At 41.1% G+C, this 26,937-nt stretch overlaps 1 protein-coding gene and 1 long non-coding RNA gene across 5 annotated transcripts in view; one reads left to right on the plus strand and one right to left on the minus strand.

The window, feature by feature from the left end:
* The window catches only part of Baiap2l1 (BAI1-associated protein 2-like 1), a gene marked incomplete at its 5' end in the record, with an annotated part of 84,825 nt that overhangs the window by 33,181 nt on the left and 24,707 nt on the right, over positions 1-26,937 (minus strand). The window contains 1 exon segment of the mRNA XM_005397915.2: positions 26,460-26,546. Coding sequence (XP_005397972.1) covers positions 26,460-26,546 — 87 coding nt within the window.
* LOC102029374 overlaps positions 22,371-26,937 on the plus strand; it is a 44,307-nt gene continuing 39,740 nt past the window's right edge. For 3 of the 4 annotated variants that reach the window (XR_001236516.1, XR_001236517.1, XR_001236515.1), the window contains exons 1-3: positions 22,371-23,837; positions 25,513-25,659; positions 25,935-26,131. This is a non-coding gene — a long non-coding RNA (uncharacterized LOC102029374). The remainder of the gene's footprint in view (positions 23,838-25,512; positions 25,660-25,934; positions 26,132-26,937) is intronic. The other variant, XR_263067.2, reaches the window with a different exon arrangement.

Below are 26,937 nucleotides of genomic sequence, written 5' to 3' on the forward strand. Positions count from 1 at the left end.
ATGAAGATTTGGCATTTGAAAATTAAGATCTCATGTTCCCAACTATTCACCCACATTTCTTGTTTCTGATACAGACTTACCCTCAACCCAATTCTTTATTGCAGTACTGAATTTTTCACTTGTGGAGAAGAATAAAATTTTATTCTGGTGGTGAAACCAGTGCTGACTGATAGAGGTAAGAGAGAAATAAGTGTATTGGAGGGAAAATAATTAAGTGCTCTTATTAAATAGTAAGGTCTCCAGCAACCTCACTCGTAGAAAATAATCAATATAGTTGAAGACCTGAAAGTGAAAAGTCCTCTGAGTCAAACAAAAGTTTCAGCCATAAACTCAAACTTTGATTTTCATATTAAAGATCAGAAGCTCCTGATGGTGTCTCAGTAATGGGACACAAAATCTTTAGGAAGATGACAGAGGGGCTGTTTAAGGAGGGTGTGGAAGAGCTGGGCACTGTGAAGACAGAACAATCGGACACATCAGAAAGTGGGGTGCTCTGACCATCACCCACAAGAAACTCCAGGGACAAGAATGAGCAAAAGGTAAAGCATCTGCAGAAAGAGCTGATGGTGTCAGACAGGCTTCTTAGTACCTGTGCCTGACTGGGGAGTCACTCAGTCTCTTTTGGTGCGGTTTCCCAAAGACTTGGTGCTCTCACTTACGTACACCTCCTAGTTCCCAGGCTTCTCAGTGCTCCATAGAGAAGTGCTGGCCACTAACATGCGTGAATCCAGACACAAGTAGCACACGCGTTCAGTGATGAAGATACAGCGCAGCAGAATGGGTTCCACACGCCTCCAGTGCCATTCTCCAGTAAGTACTTACTGGAGAAATGAAGCCCACACACTAGGTGTCCAACTTTTAACCAGTCACCATGTTTCTTTCTTTGTGCCCTACACTTTATATACTCAAGTGTTCAGCATAATTCTTAAAAATTACGGAATAGCCTCCTACTATGTAAGAGAATAAACTTAGAGAATGCTTAGAGAGTAAATTGGGTTTTCCTCAAACTCACTGCCTTTTATAAGGTTAAACAGAGTAAGTAACACATCAGTCTAGCTTACTAACCCTCCTCCTCTACTATAAACTTTATCAGGACGGATCCATTAGAGAACATACATTCCTGGCCACTGTTGGTTATTGCACAAGCACTTCTGGTTTCTGCTCCAAAGTGTAAAGAGCTTAGATTATTATTTTCTTACAGAAAGAAACAAGCTAAACAATAAGATTACAGCTAAACGCTGGGTGTGGTGGCTTGTACCTGTAGTCCTAGCAGGAAGCAGAGGCAGGACTGCTTGAGTTCAGGAGTTCAAGGCCAGCCTAAGCAACACAGACTGTATCTTGTTTTTTTTTTTTTGTACTGGGGATTGAACTAGGCAGGTGCTGTGCCGCTGAGCTATCTCCCTGGCCCAGATTATGTCTTAAAACCACAAACATTCCAGCTAAATAAACCAAGAAACAACTCTTTGTAGATTCATCAGAGAATTTAACTCACAGGGTGAAGTTTCTGCCCTGAAAAGTACAGAATTAGAGCTTACTGGGAGCAGAAACCAGTGTGGGAGCCACAACCTGCAGAAACTCTTGCACTGTGGTAGAGGGCCCTGAGTGAAAAATTCTGAGGTCTCAAGGGCTCCTTATGAGAAGGTCCCCAAACTGGGTGTGTGGGCACTCCTATAATCCCAGCCCTCAGGAGGCTGAGGCGAGAGGATTGCTGTGAGGTCAGGCCAGCCTGGGCTATATACACAGTGAGTTCAAAGCCACCCTGGAATATACAGTCTCAAAAAACAAAATAACTTCAGTTCCTGGTACCGGAGAAAAACCAAAAAATAAAAAATAAAAAATAAAGAGGAGAGTCCTCTTTTTCATAAGTTTATCTCTAGGAGTTCTTACTGTGAAGATTTGAAAAAATTCCCCTCCAGCTTCAGGCTGATGGGGAGGGGAAAATGACCTTACTGAAATAAACCTAGAGCTCCTTTGGGAGATCCAGGAGGAGCCCCGCCCTGAAGGGGAACAGTAATTAGCTAAGCCCAGACCCCTCAAGCCTTCTTTTCTCCCAAGGGAAAGAAAAAACAGGCTAAGAAATTCCTCTACAGGTCATCTCCCAGGTACTCTGGCCTCCCAAGAAGCTCCCATAAAACAAAAAACCAAGATTTAAGATAATGGAATGAGACTCCCCTTCCCCAGTTTTACCACCACATCAACCATCAACAGGGCCCCAGGATAATAACAGTGGTTTAAAACTCGAAGAGCTGTGAGACACAGACTTCATCGAAAAAATTTTCTAGAGAAACCACAAACGGGGTGACAAAAACAAGGACACAGAGGAAACCTAAAGCCTCTGACACAGTTATAGCTACATCCAAACATGAATGCATCCTAACTCCCAGCTGGATAAACATAAACTCTCACACTAAAGGCCTGCTTGCGACAGTTCCTATTACCCAATACATTACATCCAACTTTCAATAATAACAACCACATTATTAGAGGCATGCTAAGAAAAAAAAAATCTGAAGACACAAAGCAAGCATCAGAAACAGACTTGGAAATGGCCGAGATTTCAGAATTACAAGACTGAAAACTTGAAACAACTATGTTCAATATGCTAAGAACCCTACTGGAAAAAGCAGGCACCATGCAAGAACAGACTGTAGGGAGGGAATGTGGCTCAGCAGTATAGCACTTGCCTAGCATACATGAGGCCCTGGGCTCAATCCCCTATACCACCAAAGCAAAACAAGGAAAAACAGATGGATAATGCAGACAAAGACTGAAACTCCCATGAAGGATCAGCAGGAAATGCCAGAAACAAGAAAGACCGTAATAGTAACGAACAATGCCTTTAGTTGGAGGCCTGTCCAGTAGAGTAGACACAACCAAGGAAAGATTAATGAGTTTGACAATATTTCAGTTAGAATCTTACCAAACTGAAAAGCAAAGACAGATAATAAAATTTTTTAAAAGGCAAAAGATTTATACGATCTGAGGAGAAACCAGAGTATAGAAAAAAATTTTTTAAATGGAACAGAATATTCAAGAACTGTGGAACAATTACAAAAGGTATATCATACTTGTAATGGGAAAACCCGAGGAGAAAGAAACAAAAAAATGTTGGAAGTAGCTAGGCGTGCTACTCCCAGCATTCTGAGAGGCTGAGGCAGGAGATCACAAATTTGAGGATAGTTTGAGGAACTTAACAAGACCCTGTCTATCAAAAAAAAAAAAAAAGGTGTAGGGGAGAGCTGGGACTGCAGGGCAGTGCAAAAGCCCTGGACTCAATCCCCAGTACCGGAAAAATAATTTATTAAGAAAATATATAACATATACAATAAATACATAATATATACATATATAAAATCCAAATTTATAGGATATGGTAAAATCAACAAGTTAAGGTTCTTCCTTAAGAAATTACAGAAGAACAATATAAGCAAGCAGAACAGAATACAAATTAGAGCAAAAAAAAATTGTTGAATGAAAACAGGAAAATAGAGGGAAAAAAAAAATCAATGAAATATAAAGCCAAGTCCTGTGAAAAACTACATAAAATTGGTAATCCTCAAACCAGGTTAACCAAGAGAAAAGAGAAAACCCAAACTACTAATACTAGCAATGAAAGGAGGCCATCATTACTGACTCCAAGGATATCAAAAACAACAGAATGTTAGAAGAACTCTACAGCTGCAAATTTGACAACTTAGCGAACAGAAACGAATTCCTTATGACCTACCAAACTCACAGGAGAGTTTAATCTGAAAAGGACTACTGAACCTATTGAAGGAATGGAATCAACAATTTCGTACCAAGGTAGAAAGCAACAGGCCTAGATAATTCCACTGGTAAATTTTAGCAAACATTTAAGAAAGAAGTGATATAAAATGTCTGTAATCTCTTTCAGAAGATAAAAGCAGATGGAACATTTTTGAAGAAAGCACTACTCTAATACTGAATAAAGACATTAAAAGAGAAAAACTACAGACTAGCCCCTCTCATGAACAAAATGCAAAAATCCTCAACAAAAGCTGGGGATGTAGAGAACTTGCTTAGCATGTTCAAGGCCTTGGGTTCAGTCCCCAGTAAAACACTCACACTCACTCTCTCTCTCTCAACAAAATATTGACAGATTAAGTCTAACAATATATAGAAAGAATTAAATACCATGACCAAGTTTTATTCCACGTATGCAAAGCTGATCCAACATTTGAAGATCAATTAATGTAATCCATATCAATAAGATAAAAGAAATAAAAGATCATGTTAAAGAGATAAAATCCAACACTAATTCATGAAAAAATTCTTAGCAAACTAGGAGTAAAGGGAAACCTTCCCAACTCCATAAACAGTATCTACAAATACCTACAAATGACAGCATACTTAGTGGTGAGCAGCTAAGGGGAAAGTCTGTTGCTCTTCAGACTGAGAATGAGGCAGGGTGTCTCCTCTCACCATTCCTATTCAATATCATATTGAAAGCCCTAATTCACGCTATAGGACAGATGGAGAAGACAAGGTCATACAGGCTGGAAAGAAAGAAATAAAAAAAAATTGATGTTCAGATGATATGGTTGTCACTGTGGAAAATTCCAAAGAACTGACCTAACATGCCCCTAGATTTAAGTGATTATTGCAAAGTTCCAGGATACATGGTTAATATACAAACCTCTGTACTAACAACAATTAGAATTTGATTTTTTTTTTTTTTTTTGGAGACAGGGTCTTGCTATGTACTCTAGCACTGAATTCAGTATGTAACCCATGCTGGCCTTGAACTTATGGCAATCCTCCTGCATCAGCCTCCTGAGTACTGAGATTACAGGTATGTGCTGCCTGCTTGGCTTGAATTTGAAATTTAATACTACTTTTATTAAAAGAAAGCTGAAATACTTAGGAATAAATCTAACAAAACTATTTCAAGATAATGACAAAACTAATGAATGAAACCAAAGATCTAAACAAACTGGCAGAAATCCTATGTTTATGGGTAGGGAGACTTGATACTGTTACCCAACTCGTGATCTATACAATAGCAATCAAAATTCTAGTACATTACTTTGTGTGTACCAACAACTTGATTCTAAAGTTCATAGGGTTAGCAGAAGATCCAAAATAGCCCACTGTTAATGGTTTAGATCTAAAATGTCCCCTAAAGTCCCCAGCTCTTCCTCTCCCTCTCTTCTTCCTGGCTGCCATGGGCTGGATGGTATTCCTTCATGATGCAGTTTCTCCCCTGTAGCTAGCTGACTATAGATTGAAACCATGAGAGAAAATAAAACTCTCCTCTTTTAAGTTGTGGGAAACACCAACACAATACTGAAGAATATAGTCTTGTGGAAGACCATCTGGACGGCTCTCCTTGAAAGAAGAGCAATTATCTCCCTTTTGGAGGAACCCGGCCCTATTCCCATGTATTACGGTGTACAAAGCTGGCTAGGACTTTTCCTTATCTCTCCAATTGGCTTTAAGCAATGCAAACTGGTCCAGCCTAGGTGCTGATGTGTAGTCTTTGAAGCAAGGCAACAGGTCAGTGCTGTCCTGCCCCATAGCTCCCAAAAAACATATGTGAGCTGGGTGGGAGGAAGAGCCATGCTCCATGCTGTTGGCTGGGATAAGCCTTGAGATAAGGGGCTATGATTTCCCAGGGCATAAAAGATTACAGATCAGAGCTGAAGCACCAACCCTAAACATTAGATACTACCTCAATTGCGTTATACAAATTACCCCTTCTGCATATCTTTATTTCTGCATATTGCAGAGGTGATTTCAGACCACCTACCTAGCCCAGCTCATAGCACTCATGTACTTCCTGCCATTCTCACAGTCACTCATCCTTCAGCCACTCTTTTCTTCATGAATTAATAAAACCTGGGTTCAGCTCTGGGTTGAGGCCTTTGTTCTGGTTAGCTGGACTTAGGACCTCCTTGGCTCCTAACAGCTACAAATATGCCTTAGTGTCTTTATTTGCCATGGGTTTCACTGGAAGTGGTAGATTGGAATGAACTCCCTAGAATACCAGTAACTTTTCCATGGGATTATACAGTCATACTTTTCCATGGGATTATAAATATAAACTTTTTGGACTGAGACAAGGACCGAGAAGAGCTCTCTATGAAGTCTGCCTGACTCTACCTGACTCTTGAGACTTGCTCTAACACGACAATACTCTATAGTCATTGTTGAAATAACAGAAGCATAGATCAATTGAATAGGACAGAGCCTAGAAAGAGACCTAAACAATACAGTTGTGATGGTTAGTTTTATGGGTCAATCTGAGTGGGTAAAGGGATACCCAGAGGCCAGGTGTGGCAGCACATGCCTGCCATACCAGCACTGTAGGAGGGTGAGGCAGGAGGACTGCAAGTCTGAGCCCAGCCAGGGCAACTTAAAGATTTAGCAAGACCCTGTCTCAAAAAATAAGAAAAGGGCGGGGATGTAGTTCAGTGCAAAGGCCCCGAATAACTTCAATAACTCAGCACCACAAAAACAAAACAAAACCAAAAAAAGGATACCTAGGTAGTTGATAAAACAGTACTTTTGGGTGTCTCTGAACATTTGACTCAGTTGAGTAAATAATATCAACCTTGACTAATATGGGCAGGTATCATCTAATTCATTGAGGGTTCGGCCAAAGTAGAACAAAGAAAGTGCAGGAAGAGGAATTTTTTTTCTTCCAGAGGAAAGCCATCCATTTTCTCCTGCCCTTGATTCCCAGGCTTTTGAATTTAGACTGAATTATACCACCAGTTTTCCTGATTTTCCAGCTTAAAGACAGCCTCCCTCATCATGTAAGCCAAGGACCAACATGGGTCTCCGGTATATCCTGTTAGTTCTCTACCACTGGAGAACCCTGACTACTACAGGAATCAGCTCGTCTTTAATACAGGGGCAAAAGAGAGAAAGAAGACTTCACTGAAAAACAGAGTGCCAAGCACCTCAACATTCCCAAGGGAGGCTGGGAGGGGACTGATCCTGACCTTATATTTTTCACAAAGATTAATTAAAAACGGAACATGGGCCTAAAGTGCAAAACTACAAAACTTCTGGAAGATAATGCTGGAGAAAACCCACGTGACCTTGGCTTTGGCAATGAGTTTTTACATACAGTACAAAAAGTATGATTCATGAAAGAAAAAGATTAATAAATTCAACTTCATTAAAGTTAAAAACTACTTCGTGGCAAAGACACTGTTACAGGCAAGCCACAAACAGGGAGAAAATATGTGTTAACACAAATTATATGATAAAGAACTCGTATCCAAAATACAAGGTGGCAATTGTGGCCCACACCTGTAATCCCAGCACTCAGGAGGCTGAGGCAGGAGGATCACTGCAAATTCGAGACCAGCCTGGGCTACAAAGTGAGCTCAAGGCCAGCCTGAACTGCATAATGAGACCTTGTCTCAAAACGACCAAAAAAACAAAGCAAAACACAGACACATATATATATATATACACATATATATTACACATATATATGACTCTTAAAACTTAACAATATGAAAACAACCCAATTAAAATTGGTGTAAAAGACGTGAACAGACACCTTACCAAAATAGAGACATAGACAGCAAATAGGTATACAAAAAGATGTTCAACATCATAGCCACTACAGAACTGCAAACTAAAGCAAAACACCACTCAACTAGAAAAATGGTTAAAATCCAAAAAGCTGACAGCCTCAAATGCTCATGAAGATGTGGAACAACAGGAACTCTCATTCACTGCTGGGTGATGATTTCAAGAAAATACCTTGGGATATAGTTTGGCAGTTTCTCACATGTAATCCACCAAATGTGCTTGGATTTGTCCAAATGCCTTGAAAACTTGTGTCCAGAGAAATATCTGTATGTGTAACAGCTTTATTCATATTGCCAAAACCTGGAAAAACTCAGATGTCCTTCAAAAGGTAAATGGGTGGACAGTCGGTATGGCTAAGGGGTAGAGCCTTTGCCTACACGCACAGGGGCCTGGCTTCTGGTTCAGTTCCCAGAACCACAAAAGACAAACAAGTGAGTGCACAAACTGTGGTACATCCATACGATGGAGTATTACATAGTGATTTTTTTTAATGAGCTATTAAGCCTCAAAAAAAACAAAAAACAAAACAAAGAAAAAAAACAGGAAGAAAAACTAAATGTATATTGAACCTGTCTGCAAAACCTAGATCCTCTATGATTCTAGCTATCTGACATCTGAAAAAGGCAAAATGTACACAAACAGGAGAGAAGATCAGTGGCTGCCAGGGGACTGAGGTGGTGTGGAAACAGGGCATTACACACTTGCTGCAACATGGCACACTACAAAGCACCCTAAGGTAAACAAAGGGCTTTAGTTAGTAATACCGTATCAATATTGGCTCCTGATTTGTAACAAATCTACCACACCATCCTAAAAATAGGGGAAACTGCAGGAAAGATATACATGAACAATGCAAGACCTGCTCATTTTGTAAAGTTAAGATTGCTCTAAAATAGGCTGTTAAAAACCAAGACAAAGGAACAAAACAGCAACAGCAGCTACCTGGAAGTAGCAGTAACTAGAAACCAGCACCCTGCTCAGAGGAGAAACAGCCAGTATCTGTGTGGTTCTACAAGATACAAGCAGACAAAGGCCTACCCCCGTGTTATCCCACAGCCTGCCTGGCACACAATAGGCCTGTAAAGACTGTTATATCGGTAAATATACCGAAGGAATTAACGAGGGTGGAGTGGCAAAGAATGGAAAGAGGTACTGTGATGGTGGGAAAAGAAAACAAACACTACATCAATCAAAAGCTGGCATTTGTGGAATGACTGTGTTGCTCTCTATATCTTTATTACATAGCTTCTTACAAGAAAACGTCATGAGTTCCTGCAGTCTGTTGCTGAAGCTGAATCCTAGTCCTCACTGAAACAGTTTTATGATGAGGAGTGGCTTCCGTGGTCCCGGCCCTGACCAGGCTGCATGGAGAGCGAGCCCTCAGGGCCAGCGACCACAGCCCCAGCAGGTGATCCGGTCTGGTCCTCAGAGTTCTGTCTCTGTCCTCAGAGTGAGCAGGGGCACATTCCTGACACCTTTAAATTCCTTCACCAACGATTAGTAACACCAAGGTCCAGTCAGAGAGGACCCTGAGCTACTAAAAGGGCAGGGTGTTTACATAATTTTCATTTTCTCAAGCAAGAAGCCACAGTACTAGACTCCCTGGGTTTCACATTCTTGACAACCAGGTAGTGAGGATTAATGTCCTAGCAAGTGCCAAGTTCCAAGATCAAGGCACATGCAGTGCTACATTCCTTTCAGCTTCCTGGTTTCTGGTCAAAAGAGAGAAAGAAAGGAATGAGAAAGGAGGAAACTGTGATTAATCCCTTATTTTAGATGATTGGCAATACAAGAAAAACCATAAATAGCTGGAGAGATGAACACTATATTTTCTTCCTTTTTAAGAAAGGGATGACATATAAGGTTTGAGGAAAGTAAACGCTGTATGACTGGAATATTAAATTAATTCTCAATTTATACACATGGAAATCTTTTTAAAAATGTTACTATTATCCTTGCAGCAGTACTCACATCTCATTGGGAACTACCAGTACACAACACGATAAAATCCAGGATTTTTAGGAGATATAAATGCCATAGAATATCAAGGAAATAGAACAGAGTATCAGGAAATGAATAGAATGCTAGGGATTTAGTGGTGGTAGCAAGTAGAGATGTCTTGAAAACTGGAAGTTTTCATTATTTGAAGGAGATACAGGGGTTAGGTGACATTCCTGTCACTAAGGCTGATAAAAGGATTCTGAAAGCAAATTAAATGTTTATCTCCCACTTGACTTATTTATTTATTTATTTTTGGTCTTTTTCAGACAGGGTTTCACTAGGCAGTTCAGGCTGGCCTTGTAGCCCAGTCTAGCCTGGAACACACAGGGATCCACCTGCCTCAGCCTCCCAAGTGCTGGAATTACAGGCATGTGCCACCAGGCCTGGCTTCACTTGACCTTTGATCAGCAATTAAACTAACTAGTCCACCTGTTGTGCACATGTACTATCAAATGAAAGGACAGGATTTGCAATAATATCTGAATATAAAATACACTACTAATAGATTAAGAGTGTTCCACAAGTTATTTTACCAAGTAAAGTTAATTATTCATCTTCCTTCCTCACTGATTAGTAGATTAAGTCCAAAACACAACCATTGTGATGTTAACGAAAGTGGAAACAGATGTATTATCAATAATGAAGGAAGCCAACAGCTACTCATTCCCTTAATGCAACTAATTAACTGCAGGTGTTTTCATTCACGGCTTTAAAAAACGCTACTTCTGAAATTTTGAACAGTTCTTTAGAAGTATTAAAATAAGACCCCCAAATACAAAGATGAGGTTTTCAGTTAGCACAATATGCAGGTAGAGAAGGTGCCAAGAATTTCAGTTTAACAGCATGTGTATAACCATCTCAAACATTTTAAGTGAAGAATTTCCCCCAAAATATCTGAGGTTTGTTGTTTTGCTTTGAAGCAACCAGTTCTAACTGGAAAAGATTAAAAATACAAAAATAAAACAGGGTTATTGCTCCCAAGTTTCAAATAAGTCACTTATTTGTTTAAAATCACACAAGACCAGGTAGATGTTGAGGTCTTGTGATGTGAATTTAACAGATCCCACCAGGTCCAGATCATATTCCTGATGTCTAATAGTCCACAGTGACAAGTGAAACACAGCACAAGGAAAGAGTGTCTGTGCTTCTCGAGTGCCAGTGCCACCCCACTTTCTTCTGCCTGAGGTCAACAGTGACAAACTCTACGTATAACAATGGAACACTCAAAGAGAGCAGGAGTTGGACATACTGAGTCCTTCCTTCACGCCAAGCACACTGTTAAATGACTCAACAGAGACGGCTGCATTCATTCCTCATGGTCTTTTGAGCAACGGATGCTTTTGCCCCCATTTTGCAGAGGAGGAAACTGAGGCTTTGAGAGATGAGATGGTTTCCCCCATGTTACACAAATACTAAAGTTAGTGGAGCCAGGCCTGCAACCCATACCTGATCCTGAACCTGCACATCATCTCCAGCCCTGTTTTTTAAAACTTTTTGATGCAGCGTCGTGCTAAGTCGTGGAGTTGCCCAGACAGGGATGAAATTTGCAATCTTTCTGCCTCAGCCTCTCAAAGTGCTGGGATTACAAGCAGGTGCCGCCACTCCCCGGCTGACCCTGAACTCTTACTACTCTGCATCATTGTTCAACTATGCAAAGAGAAATTATGCAGAACAGGAATTAGATTTGCTTTACTGGGTGCCCAAAGATGAAGTCCAGGATGAGGGAAACAAATTTCTCAACACCAGCATTTCAATTATTTGCATTGCTGAAAAATGGAGCTGGCTACCTCTGGAGGGCTAGGCCGTGCCACAGAGGTGCGCACTCCTAGGGTAAACACTGCGGGCTCCAGTCCAGCCTTACACCTGTCCCTGGACTCTGAACCTCCCTGGACTCATCTGTGAGAAACGGCCATGTCTGGAGGTGGTAAAATCCAGTGAGAGCAAGGAAACAGTCAGGCACACCGAGATCCTCAGGAACGTAGGTCACGTTTCTGACTGAGGGAAGCCATGGGTGCTGGGTGTTAAGTATCAGCGTTGTTGGGCAGGTGAAACAGGGCTGCTCTTGTTCCTCAGTACACAGCATGACACAGCCACACAATGGCCTCCAGTCTCGTATTTCCAGTGAACACTTAGAGCTGGTGCAACAGGCAACCCAAACTTTCTTCTTATTTGACAGCCAATGCACTCGCAAACTCACTATCCCTCCCTCCAGTTCCCAGTCCAGGCCATCATCCCTCCCACCAAGACTGGCTTCAAGCATCTCCCAACCTCCCAACTGCAGTAGCGAACACCCGTGATCCCAGTACTCTAGGAGGCTCAGGCAGGAGGACTGCAAGTTCAAGCCCTCCTGGGAAACGTAGACCCTGCCTCAAGGAAAAAAAAAAAGGAACCTATAATTACTTTAAGTTTATTAGCACAGTTAAAAGACACACCCCAAGGTGGAGACTTGAGCCAGGAATGAGACACAGGTCACATGAGGAGCCGTGAAGAAGATAAAAGCTCCACCTCTACATGCGACGGCATTAAGCGAGTGGATCCCTGGCTACACCACAGGATGCCATAAAAGCTGTACACTTTTGTCCTTTGTTTGGGTCAGCCTGGGGTTCCTGATCCCCATGGCTTTTTCCCCTGTGCTTGAGGATAAGAATAAGAGCCTTATTCCTACGCCAAGGACCTTCCAATTCTTCCCACAGCAAGCACAATGACCCACGTAGTAGGCAACAGCCCTGCCCTCACAGCTTCGCTGCCTGCAGACTTTATCCCCTCCCGCTTTGCTTATCCTAACCATGCTTCATTCACCTGGACTGGCTTCTATAAAAGCAGTGGCCCAGGCCCACAACGGCCTCAGGGCCTTTGCATTTACCAACTTCCAAGGGAATGGTTCAGCCAGACATCTACCTGATAAGCTCCCTTTCCTACTTGCATGGGCCTCTTAGTGGTCTGTTTACCACCCTCTAGAAAGCAGGGACTAAGCACACAGACTTTTATTGATGTGCCCCTGGTGACTAGAACAATGCTTACCAGACAGTAGATACTCGTTTAAATGTGGTTTAAGTACCAAAGAAAAACTATTGCAATCCCTTGAGCAGTGGTATTGGACTTTTATGTATTTTTCAGAATACCACAGAATGACTTTTTTCAAGAGCTAAAAAGAAATATACCTTGTACTTAACCCCAGTATAACAGTGCTCATCTTCCTTTCTAGCACTATCTTCGTTGGTGCCAGCAGAGGAAAATTTGCAGTGAAGCACAGACAGCCGTCAAAAAAATGATAAGTAAATAGATTCTCTACTAATTCAAAGATAAAACTGTGCATACGCTGGGTGTGGTGGTGCATCCCTGCCCTCCCAGCTGCTTGGCAGGCCAAAGCAAGAAGACTGCAAAGCTGAGGCCAACCTGGACAGTTAATGAAACTCTATCTCAAAATGAAAAATAAAAAAGGGCTGAGGCAGCAGCTCCACGGAAGAGTGCTTACCAAGCATGCATGAGAGCTGGGTTCAAGTCTTGTAGGAAGGATGGGAGTGGGGAGGGCAGGACACAAAATAATTTATAACCACAGGCTTGAGTTATATAAAAATAATAGATTAAAAACTGAGTTTGATGTTTATTAGGTTCATTTTCCAGTAAACGTATAATTTTTCAAAATGTAAAGCATATCTTAATTTTCATACTACAGTGTTCAACTTCCCAGGACTCGTAGGTTATTATAAAATATTAATGTAAGAGGGAAACTGGGAAGGATAGAGTAGAGAATAAAAAAGGAATAAACTTATTTAACGGGATACATTACAGACAAGAGAGACAGAAGTCGCCAACAGCCGTGCCTTGGAGTTGCGCATCAGCTCAGGACACCGAGGCAGGGATGGACATTCTGGACTCTGAAGGCCCGGCTCCTCCTCATAAAGAGCCTGCTGCTTCATGTGCCTCTTTAGTCACCAGGTAATTTGTATTTTATCTCTGAACCCATGCTCCTAAAATATTAGTCAGCTTTTAATGACTAAAGCCCTGCTAGCCCTAATAATTCTTACTTCATCTGAAATGAGACATACGAACACAGAAACTGGGGCCTGGCGTACGAAGTAACGCGACCCTAATTTGTCTTCTATTGATCATCTCCCATGATCTGCTCTGTAAGCCCTAAGTCCCAGGTAACTGGAGAGAGCCCCTGTTCTGGCTGCCAGAAAACCCTGCCTGCCCCTTCCACCTGCCATGCTGCCCATTGGCGTACTGTACATCCTGACATGCAGTCTCCCTTCTACCTCCACCACCCGCACGAAGCTGGGATGGCCTCTTTCCTGTGCATCAGTCCTGCAAATTATGTATGTCTAGTACATGCGTGTAATCCCAGCACTCTGGGAAGCTGAGGGAAGACTGCAAGTTTGAGCCAGACGGGCAATTTACCAATTCATCAAGACCCTGTCTCAAAGCAAAAAAGACAGAAAGGTTGGGGATACAGCTCAGTGTGAAGTTCTGAGTTCAACCCCCAGTACTAAAACAAATAGAAAAAACAACAAAAAAAATCCCCAAATCTTTTCTGCCCCAAAAGGGACAAAAGCATGTTGGGTAAGCAACAGCCAGATTAAAACTGAGATAAGAATAGTCACTTGCAAGGTCTCTAAAGGCACTTATCAAGTGCATGATTCCAGGAAACCAAATTTTTTTCCAAATCCCAATCTGAATTACACAATAAAAAAAAGTTGGGATAATGGTCAGGCTACAACTACACCATAGTAAAAACTATACAATCCTGACTATGTCTGAAGAAAATACAAAACACAGACTTACCCTCATATCCTAAAAATATCAGCCCGCGTGATAGTTTGCTATGTAACAAAATCTTTATTTTGCCTATAAGGGCAGGGTAATCTGACAGGCATAAATCATGCCAGAAAAGCCTATGACATATAGAAAATTAAACTGTCACAGTAAGTCACATGGCTGGCAGACTGCCTGGGATCAAATTAACCAGCTATTAACGGCTGGGTGACCTCAGGAGTCATTCTCTTTGAACCCCGGTTTCCACAACTGAGAAATGGAAATGTTAATAGCATACCTCATAGGTCTGTCATGACAACTGCAGGAGTTAATGTGAGGTGCTTAAAACAGCACCTAACATACAGTAGGGATTGTAAAGTAAATAAAATGAATCTCCTATTGTTTCTGTCCAACTTTCATGGAAAGGATTTTCATCCTTTTAAAGTGAGCCTTAACCTGGGCATAGTGGTGCATGCCTATAATCCCAGCACCCAAGGGGCCAAGGCAGGAAAATTTCGAGTTCAAGGCCAGCCTGGGCTACATAGTGAGTTCAAAGCCAGCCTAAGCTACATAGTGAGACCCTATCTTTTGGTTTTTTTCTCCGGTACCGGGAACCGAACTCACGACCTTGCGCTTGCCTAGCAGGCGCTTTTGCCGCTGAGCTAAATCCCCAGACCCTGAGACCCTATCTTAAAAAAAAAAAAAAGTGAGTCTCATCTGTAACTAAAAGATCAAGTAATTTTGGTCAATAATACCCACTTTGGCTCAATAGCACTCTCACTGATTGTCTTGGTTACTTTTCTCTCGTTGCTGAGACAAAATACCCAATGCCCAAAATTAAGGAAGGAAAGGTTTATTTAGCTCACAGTTTGTGGAGGTTTCAGTCCATACTCAGCTGGCTCCAACGCAGGGTGGCATATGGCAGAGGGAACAGTTCATGGGGGCAGAAAACAGCAAAAGCAACAACAGCACAAGGGAAGAGTGGGGGCAAGCAGTCTCTTTCCCTCCCTTACATTGTATGCAAACTATCTGCCCCAGGGCAGGTGTAGCTCTCACATCCATAATTCCAACACTGTACCATGAATCAATCATGAACTCTAAAAGTTCGCCCCATGACTGCATGTGGCTTTTGGGGGACACCCAGACACAAACCATAACACTGATGCTAGTATGAATTCTTTTATTTGGATCTTAGGGATGTATTTGTAATGTTTTTGTGAATTAGTAATATACCTTTAAAAATTTTTTGGTATTTTTGGGGGACTCATTTTTTTAAACTAAAGACTGTCAAGTTGCATTTTGAGTATCACCAAAACAGTAACATTTTTTCAAACTTGTATAATCTGTGAACAGCTTATCAGTAACAATATCTGTGCTGTTCCAGGTTACCTGATAGGGAGAAGATAAAATTTATTCTGTGCCCAATTTAAGAAACTGATCCAACAATTAAATAAATGGTTCAAAATAATGGAATAACTGAGAAAACTGGAACAAAGTAAAAGCCTAAATTTCTGTAACAGCAAGCTGTAAGGAGCTCAAAGCAAATTTATACTTCTCAAAGAAAGTCTTATTTTTTAAGAAATAAGAACAATTTTTATTTTTCTCTGCTTTAAAAATGAAAAAACTAGCTCAAAAGTTCTTTCAAATATTTTGTCAAAGTATCTTCCCCTGAGCATTTCTATTTTCCTTTTCAACTTCTCAATATTTTCCAAGTTTTAAAAATATACATTGATTGATTTAAGAACAAAACTGGACATTTAGCAGGGCATGGTGGTATATGTCTATAATCCCAGCACTTAGGAGGCTGAGGCAGGAAGATGGCTGTGAGTTTCAGGCCAGCCTGGGCTACATAAGCAAGCTCAAGGCCAGCCTGTACTACATAGTGAGATCCTTCCTCAAAAAAACAAAACAAAACAAAACAAAAACACTGGAAGTTTACTCAAATCTCAGTTTCCTCTTTTACATGAGTACTGGTAGGTCAGTACAGTATGCTGCCCCAAGTTGAACTGTGTACATATGGGAAAAACTTGTGTGCCAGCAGGGGACACACCCTGACATCATATAGAGTCACATGAATTCAACCCTGTAAACATTTTATTTATCAACTGAACACAGTGCATGCAAATGTTTCACCTGCCAGAGATCCCGTTCACAAAGCTCTAGGTTTTGATTGGTTGGTTATTACCTGCAATAAGGCTAAGTGGTTAAGGACCTAAGCTTCTTACACTACTGTGATGGTTTAAGAATCATATTGTGAAATGTCTGTTAAATCTGGGTGCTTGGATGGATATTATTAAGAAACTTTTTTCTTTGGAGAAAAGGATCTCAAATCCTTCACATGACCACTCACATTTAAGCAAATGTATGAAACTAAGGTTTTCCACTATCTGGGTAAGGGTCTATAAAGAGCCAGATCATGAACATTTTAGGCTTTGTGGGCCAGACTTCTCTGTCGCAACCATTCAACTCTGCCATGATAGCCTGAATGCAGCCACAGACAATACATGAAAAAATGGGTGTAGTATGTTCCAATAAAACTACGTAGAAACAAGAGCTGACCAGCCTGTCTATAGTTCAGTTACCCCTGCATTTAAGATATAATGGATAAAATGTGATACTTTGGCAAAATGAATTTGAAAGAGACTTAAAAATACATGCTATTATCTTCAAGTAAATGAAAGTATTAGCTTAAAAGTGGTCAGAGTTTGCTATTTCCCAAGATCATCAATTTTACATTACTTTCAAGTATAATAGAGAAAAGAAATGACACAGTTTCTGGATATTTTCTACAACAGAATAGACTTTACAAAAGCCTTTTACATTTTTACTTTTCTGGGTTTGTTTTGTTTTGAGGCAGGATGTTGCTATGTAGTTCAGGTTGGCTGTGAAGCCCAGGCTGGCCCCAGACTCAAAGCAATCTTCCTACCTCAGCCTCCTGAGTGCTGGAATTATAGGTATGAACTACTATGCCTGGCTTAACCTTTTATTTTTGTAATTTTAAAAAATTATAAAAATTGACTTAACCAAAAAGAAAAAGAAAAAACAAAGAGGAAAAAAAGAATTGAGGTCTTGGGAAGATGAAATGTATGTCTGGGAGAATAACAGATAAATTTGCCACTATTACATTTTAGATAATTGCAGTAACTTTCAAACTTTGTATATTTGCATTACAGTGCTTATTTCTTTGAAAGAAATAAATTACATTATTTATCTGGGGACCATAGAAGCTCTCCTAGCGATGGCTTTTCTCCTTTTCATTTCTTGGTGATTTCCAATAGCAAAACTGCTACACTATCCACACATGAGAGAGAACAAAAAGATGATTTAAAATTCTCAGAGAAAATATCCTTCATGAATGAGACCAAAGAGACCCAATAATAGCATCAGCAGAATTAGACTCTCAAGAACTTCACACAATGGAGTTACTACATAAATGATAAAGACAAAAAAGAAAACTTTATCAAAAACTTGCAAACTCAACGATAAAAGGATAACAGAATTTAAAATGAGCAAAAGATCTGAAGAGAACTTGTTCCACAGATGAAATATGAATGGCCAGTAAAAATGTGAGAAGATGCTAGTCACAAGAGAAATGAGAATGAAAACCAAAATGAGATACCACTTCACATTCACTTGGAGAGCTACAGTAAAAAACAAAACAAATGTAAAAAAGGGCTGGGGATGTAGCTCAGTGGTACGGCACTTGCCTGGCATTTGCAAGGCCCTGGGTTCAATCGCCAGTACCACAGGACAAAACTTTAGGCAATAGCAAGTGTTGGCCAGGTTGTTGAGAAACTGAAATCTTCATACATTACTCGTGGGAATATAAAATGGCATATTTTATAAGTCAGACAGATCCTCTAAGGAACGGTTTAATTTTGACTTACTATAGAAGTCAGAAATTCTACTGTTAAATATTCAACCAAGGGAAGGAAAAATGTGTGTACACAAAATCTGTACATGAATGTTCATAGCATTAGTTCTAATAATTAAAAAGTGGAAACAACCCAAATGTCCTTCAACTAGTAAATGGATAAATAAAAAATGTCAAAATCTATACAGGTTGTTTATCTTCTACCTGAAATGCTTGGGACCAGACGTGTTCTGGACTCCAAATTTTGGAATATTTGCACAGACATAAAGGGGTATCTTGGGGATGCAACCCATGTCTAAACGTGCAATTCATTTGTTGCATATACACCTTATGAATGTAGCCTGAGGTCCACCTTGTATAGTCTATTTAATGCACCTACATTTTCACTGTAACCCACCCCATGAGGTCTGGTGTGGACCTTCCTCCTGTGGAGTCATGTTGACTCTCAAAAAGCTACAAATTTTCAGATGATGGATGCACAATTTGAGTAAGAGTATATTACTTATCCAGGAAAAGAAATGAAGTACTGAGACACTACAATATAAATAAACCTTAAAATCATTATACTAAGTGAAAGTAGCCAAGCACAAAAGACTGCATATTGTATTGTTCCATTTATATCAAATGTCCAGCATAAATTTATAGGGTGGAAAGTATGCTACTTGTTACATATGGCCAGGGATGGAATTCAATAGGAAGTGACTGCTAAAGGTACAGTTTCCTTCTGGGGTGACAACAATATTCTAAAGCTGACTGTGGTAATATTTGCACAGCTTTGTAAACACAGTAAACAGTGAACTCTATATTTATTTTGGTGCTGGGGAATCAAGCCCAGGGCCGTATGCCTACAAGCTATGCATTCTACATGTCCAACTTGAACTCTGTACTTTAAATGGTGAATTATATGTAAATTGTCCCTTAAACTGGTATAAAAATATGTTCAGAATTAATTTGCAGACTTAAAAAGAACTACAGTAAATAGAATTTACACTAATGAGTCACTGAAATTAAAAACTTAGTGCAACTAGCAATTAGACAATAAAAATTTTAAAATATCATTTATGATAGAAAAAAACCCACCGTAAATATCTAAGATGAGTTTATAAAATGTTCAAGGCTTCTAGAGTTAAAAACACAGAAATTAAAGCCAGGTGAGGTGGCACATGTCTCTAATCCCAGCACGTGGGAGGCTGAGGAGTGAGGACTGCCAAAAGTTTGAGGCCAGCCTGTGACACACAGTGAGTTCAGGACCAGCCTAAACTACACTGTGAGACCCTGCCTCAAAAATGAACAAACAAGCAAGCAAACAAACCCAGAAATTAAATCTCACATAAATGAAAGAATATACCATCTTCACAGATTATTGAATATTAATATATTAATTATCCATGAATTCCCAGTCAAAATCTTGGGATATTTTTTAAAAATAGAAACTGATAAGCTGATTCTAAAATATAACAGAAAGGTTCTAGAACACCTAAGACAAGGGCCGGGGATGCTCAGTGTTACAGCCCTTGCCTCATATGCACGAGGCTCTGGGTTCCATCCTCAGCTCCACCAGAAGAAAAAACAACCCTGAGTAAAGGCAAGGCTAGAGGACTTCACTACTAGATACCAAGACTTATTATGCCCTCGCAGTAAGATAGTGTGGTATTGGTCTAAGGACAGCAACAGAATGTACAGAGAGAGCAAAGTGTGTAGTTGTTCTTAATCCAGGTGACATGTTACAAAAATGAGTAACTGAAAGATAAACCGGCCAGAAAAACTAAAATTGCAGCAAAAGAAAACTAAAAGTGCAGCAAACAGTGGTAATACTGGGCCAAAAGTCAATGGTATTAGGAAGACAGATGACTGGGAATGCTGACACTGCTGCGGTTTAAGAGACTGGATGTGCAGTCACAGAGTGAGGCTCAAATTTATCAATCTCACTGAAGACAGTGGTTGTGATGACAAAGATGCAGATGTTTCAAAGAGAGCAATGCAGTAAAAACTCTCTTCACATTAAGGAACTCTTGAAGACAATTCATAGCATCGAAATCCCTGGAAGCTGCCTGTGACACCACGAAGTAAGTATTTGGTCTTTGCTGTTTCCTAACATACAGCTCCCAAAGTATTTAGAGTGATAAGTGCCTTCTGATATGCTAATGAGCTGACCAAAGCTGGGGGCTCCTGGACAGACTCAAGATAGGGGCTGCTTGTCAGGACAATGGCCAGTGGTTTAGTCCATCATGGCTGTGGAATGAGGCTTTTAAAAAAATCCCAATGGACTAAATTTATGCAGCCTCTAGAGAGCTGAGCGTGCAGAGGCTCCTGGAGGATGGCACACGCAGGAAAGCACAGAAGCTCCTCAGCCTTTCTGTTTAACTTTGCCCTAATCATTTCTTCACCAGAATCATTTACAGTTAACCAGTCATAAGTGCTTCCCTGAGTTCTGTGAGCTGCTCTAGGAAGTTAGTCAAACCCCAGGAAGAAAGGGTGGAAATCCCAGTTTAGAGCTGACAGGGCAAAGCATGGGTGACAACTTACTACTGGCAACTGGTTCTGAAACAGAGCATCGTGTGGGATCGACCTCAACCACTGGGATCTGTCACTATCTTCACAGAGGTAATGACAGAGTAGAATGGAATTCGAGGACACCCAGCTAGTGTCTGCTGCAGAACTGCTTGTGGGGTGCGGCCCCACCCCCAATCCAGAACATTTGGTCACAGAAGTGTTTTGTGTCATGAGAGCACAATAGGAAAAATTGGGTTTATTTTTTCTGAAATGTCTTGACTGATTCAGACCTGGAAAGGAATATGACTATTTGCTAATGCACAGGACAAATGCTCACTCCACACTCTAAGAAAACGGTGTTATTAAAATTTCTTGATAAATTTTTCTATCGCCCAAACCACTAATTCATGTTTCTAATGATCTAAATTATAGTGTATAATTAAATATCAATTTTATTATTTGTTTATTTCCCTAAGTATTTTAAATGATAATAGAGTTTAAAATTTTTTTTAAGTTTTATTTTAAAGAGAGTTTTAAATAGTTTTGACAAGTATTTTTAAGGTCAAAATATAAACACAGTTTTCTCCATTGAATATTAAGATGAATACGTTGTTTCAACTTGCATAATCATTCTTATGGTCCTATTACCATGAAAAGCCAGGACTGCACCATTTAAGACATGAGGAAAGGAACAGAGTAATCCTAAAGATGGAAAAAAATAAAGATAGGAAAAGAGATTAATGAAATAGAAAACAAAGATACAATAGATAAAATTGAACAATGGTTCATGGATTATCAAGAATAATCAAGGGAATATGTACATTCTTACATTATCTGCTTGATAGAAGAAATTTCATCTTCATAAAGATGAAATGTTGGTCAGAGTGGCACCACAAGTTTGACAGCAGCAATGGAACAATGGAACATCGCTCAAGTGAGGGGCAGCCTGCTACATGGCAGTTTTGGGGAAAAGTGTGGCCTGGCCTCACTGCCTTCGATTCTTCCTGGGCTCCAGCAGGGCGGATGCGCTCTGCAACCCAGGCAGCTAGAAATCCCAACCATCATAGGAGGAGTCGCCTCCACAACCCCTGTTCAGTTTTGCTTGGCTGCAAAGTACAACGTAGGGATGAATGACCCAGTGTGGTCACCCAGTGGGGTTATCTCTCACCCTGTGCGGAAGGAGGTGGCCGGCAAGCTTACCTTAGGGCCTATCAGCCACCCATGGAAACACTGGACCCAGCAGTGTCCAGTGAGGATGAAACGAGGAGATGGACAAAGCAGAGTACCTGGCACGTGGTGACACAGTGGCCACCTAAGGCTTGAGTTTCCGGATGGAAGCACTGCAGTACAAAAGCTAAGCAACATTTATCTTTTGTGTATGTGTGTTAGACAGGCAATTTGCTTTTTTAAAATGATCATTATGTTTTAATTTAAAGCAGTACAAGGGATTGAATCCAGGGCTTTGCCCTGAGCTACATTCCCAGCGCTTTATTAATTTTATTTTGAGACAGGGTCTCACTAAGTTGCCCAGACTGGACTCCAATTTGTGATCCTTCTGTCTCAGCCTCCCAGAGGGCTGGGATTACAGGTGTGTGTCACCACACTCAGCTGTTCAGCAATACTCCTAAGAAGAGTATCGCAGAGGAATAGCATGCGTGTGTGCCTGTGTGTGCGTGTGTGTGTGTGTGACTTCTCTGGAATTTGCATTGTCCCTAACCTCTTGACACCTGGCATTTAAAGTCAGGACCCTAGTGAAACTACTGTTTCCAAAAGGACTGGTCACTGCTAATTACTACTCTAGCCAGCTCTACTCTGTCATTACTAAAACTCTTCCTTCATCTCCTTCTTGAAAAGACCCCATCACGCTCTTCCTCTTCAGTGATGTCACTTTTGGCTGGCTCCTTGCTCTTTCCCTTGCCTCAGTGAACTGCAATAGGGTACAAAGTGAAGAGGTGAGACCTCAGACAGACCACCCACTAGCTGAGTGGTCTGGGGTGAGGCACCTCCCACCTGGGCCTTACCTGTAAGAGAGATGGCCCAGGTACCTATGCCCAACGCACAGGGCTCTGGTGAGAACTGGACGCTGACACCACACGTGTGCAGTGCTGACTTGGGCCTTGCACAGAGCAAGAGCTCAGTCTGTGCTGTCACTACTCTTGCTGTGTGAATGCAGCCCTAGGTCACTCCCAGGAAAAAGTCATTCAGACAACTGCAAGCACACTGCATGAGAACACACTCCCTGGAAGAAAAGACTGGAAAGGCGCTTTGCAATAAATGGTTTGAGTAGAGCAGTAACTGCGTGGGGGCTGCTTTTCACTTTCTCTGTTCCCCCAGTTTTCAATAGCAAGGCTGTGGGGAGCACGAGGGAAAGCAGCTGCTGACCAGGCCCTGCGGACACTGGCAGAGAGGAAGCCAGTGGAGAAACAGGAGAGAGGTACACAGGAGAAGTGCATGAGTTCAAGATCACAAGATGCTCCAAGGCTTGGAAAAAACAAAAAAATGGGTAGAAAAACTCAAAACTACCCCAATGCCCTACTTTTCCTCTGTGCTTGGATCGCCACTTCCAAATAGGAACAGACTGGGAAAGATGGCTGTGGTCTTCTGGAAATGAAGTCAAAAGGTGCAAGAGACACCACAGAGACATACTCTGAAGCATGCCCACATCAGGCAGACCACACACCAGTCCACGTGGCAGGAAATGCTGTTCCAGTCAGAGACGCATGCAAAACAGAAGCAGCAGGAACGCCCACCAAACAGCTAAGCAACCGCATGTGTACACCGCCTTCCCCTCCATCAAGAGCTGCTGAAACCAGACCTTAATGCCAGAGATGCCTGACGTGGGGGCCATCAGCAGGCCACTTCCTAAGAACGGTGTCTCCTTTCCTCTCCCCTTTTCCTCTGTAATCTCAGCTAACCGTACTACTGAAGCCTTTCTGGCAGCTTTGCATGGGGGTAGATGATTTAAACTGGGGTACAGGACATGAGGGGCTGCGTGTGGGGGTTCTGGACACAGGGTTGGTCCTAAAGGACACACCCGAGAAGGAATTCTTCTTTCTGTCTTTGGAGACAAAGGGAAAAGATGGCCAGGCTGGCAGCCGTCTTGGCACTGCAAGAAAAAGGGCACAAAGATGAGGAAAGAGAGGTAAGAAACCTCAGTTCTTTTAATGATGCTTAGCTGATAACTTGCTACTCTTGGCCTTAGGGAATAATAAGCATGTTTACTGCTTAATCACCATTATTGGGTATTTTGTTACTTTGGGGCAAAAGCATCCTAAATCATTCAGATAGCAATAGGTGAGCTGATTCCAGAAAGGTGATATCTAAATGTAAGTATCATTTGGGCATGGTGGCACATGCTTGTAATCCCAGCAGCTGAGGAGGTTGAGGCAAGAGGATCACCTCAAGTTCGAGGCCAGCCTGGGCTACATACCAAGTTCAAGGACAGCCTAAATTGCCTAACAAGACCCTGTCTCAAAAAACCAAAAACAAAAGCCCTGCATGGTGGTACTTGCCCATAATCTCAGCACTCAATAGGCTGCTTGGGTGACATAATGAATTCAAGGCAAGCCTGAACTATATAGTGAGACCCTGTGTCAAAAGAAAAACAAATTTAAAAAGTAAATATCCAAAGCTAGAAATGAGCAGTAGTATTGACTAACAGAGTTGGATCCAAAAGATATATTAAAAGAAAATTCTGAAATAATTCATGATCTTCACATATTAATATCTCCTCAGTTATGAGTACCAGTACCATTACCAAAACTATACAATAAAATCTTCTTTAAAAACAAGAAAAATACAATCTATTTTGGTCTTTTTTGGGGGGACAGTACTATGAATTAAACCCAGGGATTCACACTGAATTATATTTTACTCTTTTTCTTATTTTTATTTTGAGATAGGGTCTCACTGAGTTGCTCAGGCTGGGCTTGAAGTTGGGATCCTCCTGCCTCTGCCTCCTAGAGCCCTGGGATTACAGGGATGAGCCACCACACCTGCCTTTTTAAAAAATTAACTGTTCACTACTCTTGCATACAAGGAATTTAAACATATCTAGGATGGTATTTTAGTCTAAACTTTACTAGCAACAAAATAAAAACTATGTGAGTCAAAAGAGTTAAAAGCGACTCTTAGAGGTAGCATTTTATCAGGGGATTGCTATAAAAGAAAACTAGTAACTGTGAGATAGTAAACATAAGCAAAATGGGATCTTGGAAAAAAATAAAACTAGAAGCAAAAGTTATTTCTATGCCCCCTGAATGCATGTCTACATGAAAGAAACTTTGCCATCTCAATATATTTTCCTTACTGAAATTGTACTTTCAAGTTTGTGTTTATACCAACACTGTTGCTATGGAAATAGTTGATTCAACTTTATGAACTCACAGCTGAATAAAGTAAGGTGTGGGACAGAAGTCTTATTTAAACGCGGCAATACCATAAAACATTAAACAGGCAAACTGAATGACGGTGACTCAGAGCACCATATGTTTTAATATAAAGGTCATATTTTTTTCTGATGCCTGACACAAATAGGATGTTGCTAATTTAGTTCTATCTTTGGAAACCTATAATCATCTCAACTATTCTCCAAAATGTGCGAAGTTTTGCTGTCTGTCTGTGTCTACATATGACAGGCTGCAGGTTTTGAAACTGATCATGCTTAGCACAGACTTTCCACAGTTTGGTCCTCAACAGAACACACGGAAGTTATAGCCCCTGCAGCACCCAAGCCAGGATTTCAAAACACTTCTGCATGTAATTGATTGCACTAAATGCAGGAGTATCGGCTTATTCATCATGTATCATGATTTCAGGAGTGCCGTCTACCTTCTGACTACAGCTTGATGAACTCTTGAGTAGAAAGCTGCAGGGGAACGAGGACAAGCACTCAGATCACCTTCACAGCCAACGGCCCTGACACAGTCACCAAGCCTCTCTGATTTGGCTCTGGTTTTTGATAGGTCAGTAAGAGTTTCCAAGCAATATTCTGAGATCAAAAGGTATGCATTGTAACCCAAGTTTGTGGTACTGCTCTGCTCTTCCTCAACTTGCCCTAACTTACACACACACACACACACACACACACACACACACACACACTTTACTCTTCTTTTCCCCTGCTTTTCTGAACATTTCAAATTATAGCAAATACTTTTAATATGTACAACATATTCAACAAGTTTTAAAAATAGGGGTCATGTGTAGCGCTATTTAAAAACTGGACCCTCCCCCACAGGAGACAGTAACAGTGAAGCGGCTCTGTAAATAGAAATCCAGCCTCTCTCCACCGCGCCTGCTGCACAGGGTGTGGCCGCCCTCTGCCTGCACAGGAGAGCGATTCATACCAGCAAAACCGGAAAAATCACAACCAGGAGCAACTGTGGAAGCAGTGAGAGCCAAGAAGGCAATGTAAGGAGTTGGGTTTTCTACGCGGTGAGTCATAGGAAACACTTGCCTGGTCAGAGCCACGGCTCGCCCACCTCCTCTGGTTCAGAATGTAGGTCAGAGCTCCTTGGGCTTGGTAATTAGGGGATCAGAGGCCACAGGCAAGAGCTCAAGGGCCAGAGGCAGGAGTCCAAGTTCCTAGAAGAGCTGGAAGCCCCTCCACTCGGCCCTCAGGCACTAGGCTTGACCTGCTGTTCAACCAAGCTTCCAGTTAGTTTTACAGACTCCTTTCTATTCTCAACTTGGGCTACCTCTTGCACTCTCATCAGGGTGTCCAGGATGACAGGTAGGTTTGTGTAATGGATAGTTGACTCACCCAGCTCAGTTGACACGGGGGACCCAGAGGCCATCTCCCCGATCTTCGCCACTCCATCGTAGTAGGCTTTTCCTGCCACGATCATAGCTAGACGAGAAAAGTGACACACAAAATCATCATGTAGACAGGAAGGGGGGAATACACACAGGGTTTTTTTTCCTCCTCAAACACAGGTCAGTCTCTTGTTCTATGTCTTTTACTGGCTGGACAACTATAGGCGGCTCCATTACGGTACTTTTCCTCAATTTATAACGAATATGTTCTTAAAAATTAGATTTTAAAGAGAAACACAAAAACAAAGTATGAAAGAGCCACAGAATTAATTCATATGTAAGTCTATCGGAAGGAATAGCACTCTTAGACAAATTTACCTATTTTAGCATTTATTGTAGAGTCTTAAAAACTAAGTTATGGCTTTTACTGTATTTGAATATAAGCTTTAAAAATGTAATGCTCTGCTACATTATTATTTTATAAA

Source organism: Chinchilla lanigera, unplaced genomic scaffold (assembly GCF_000276665.1).
Source record: "Chinchilla lanigera isolate Chin_1 unplaced genomic scaffold, ChiLan1.0 scaffold00059, whole genome shotgun sequence".
Taxonomy (NCBI): Eukaryota; Metazoa; Chordata; class Mammalia; order Rodentia; family Chinchillidae; genus Chinchilla; species Chinchilla lanigera.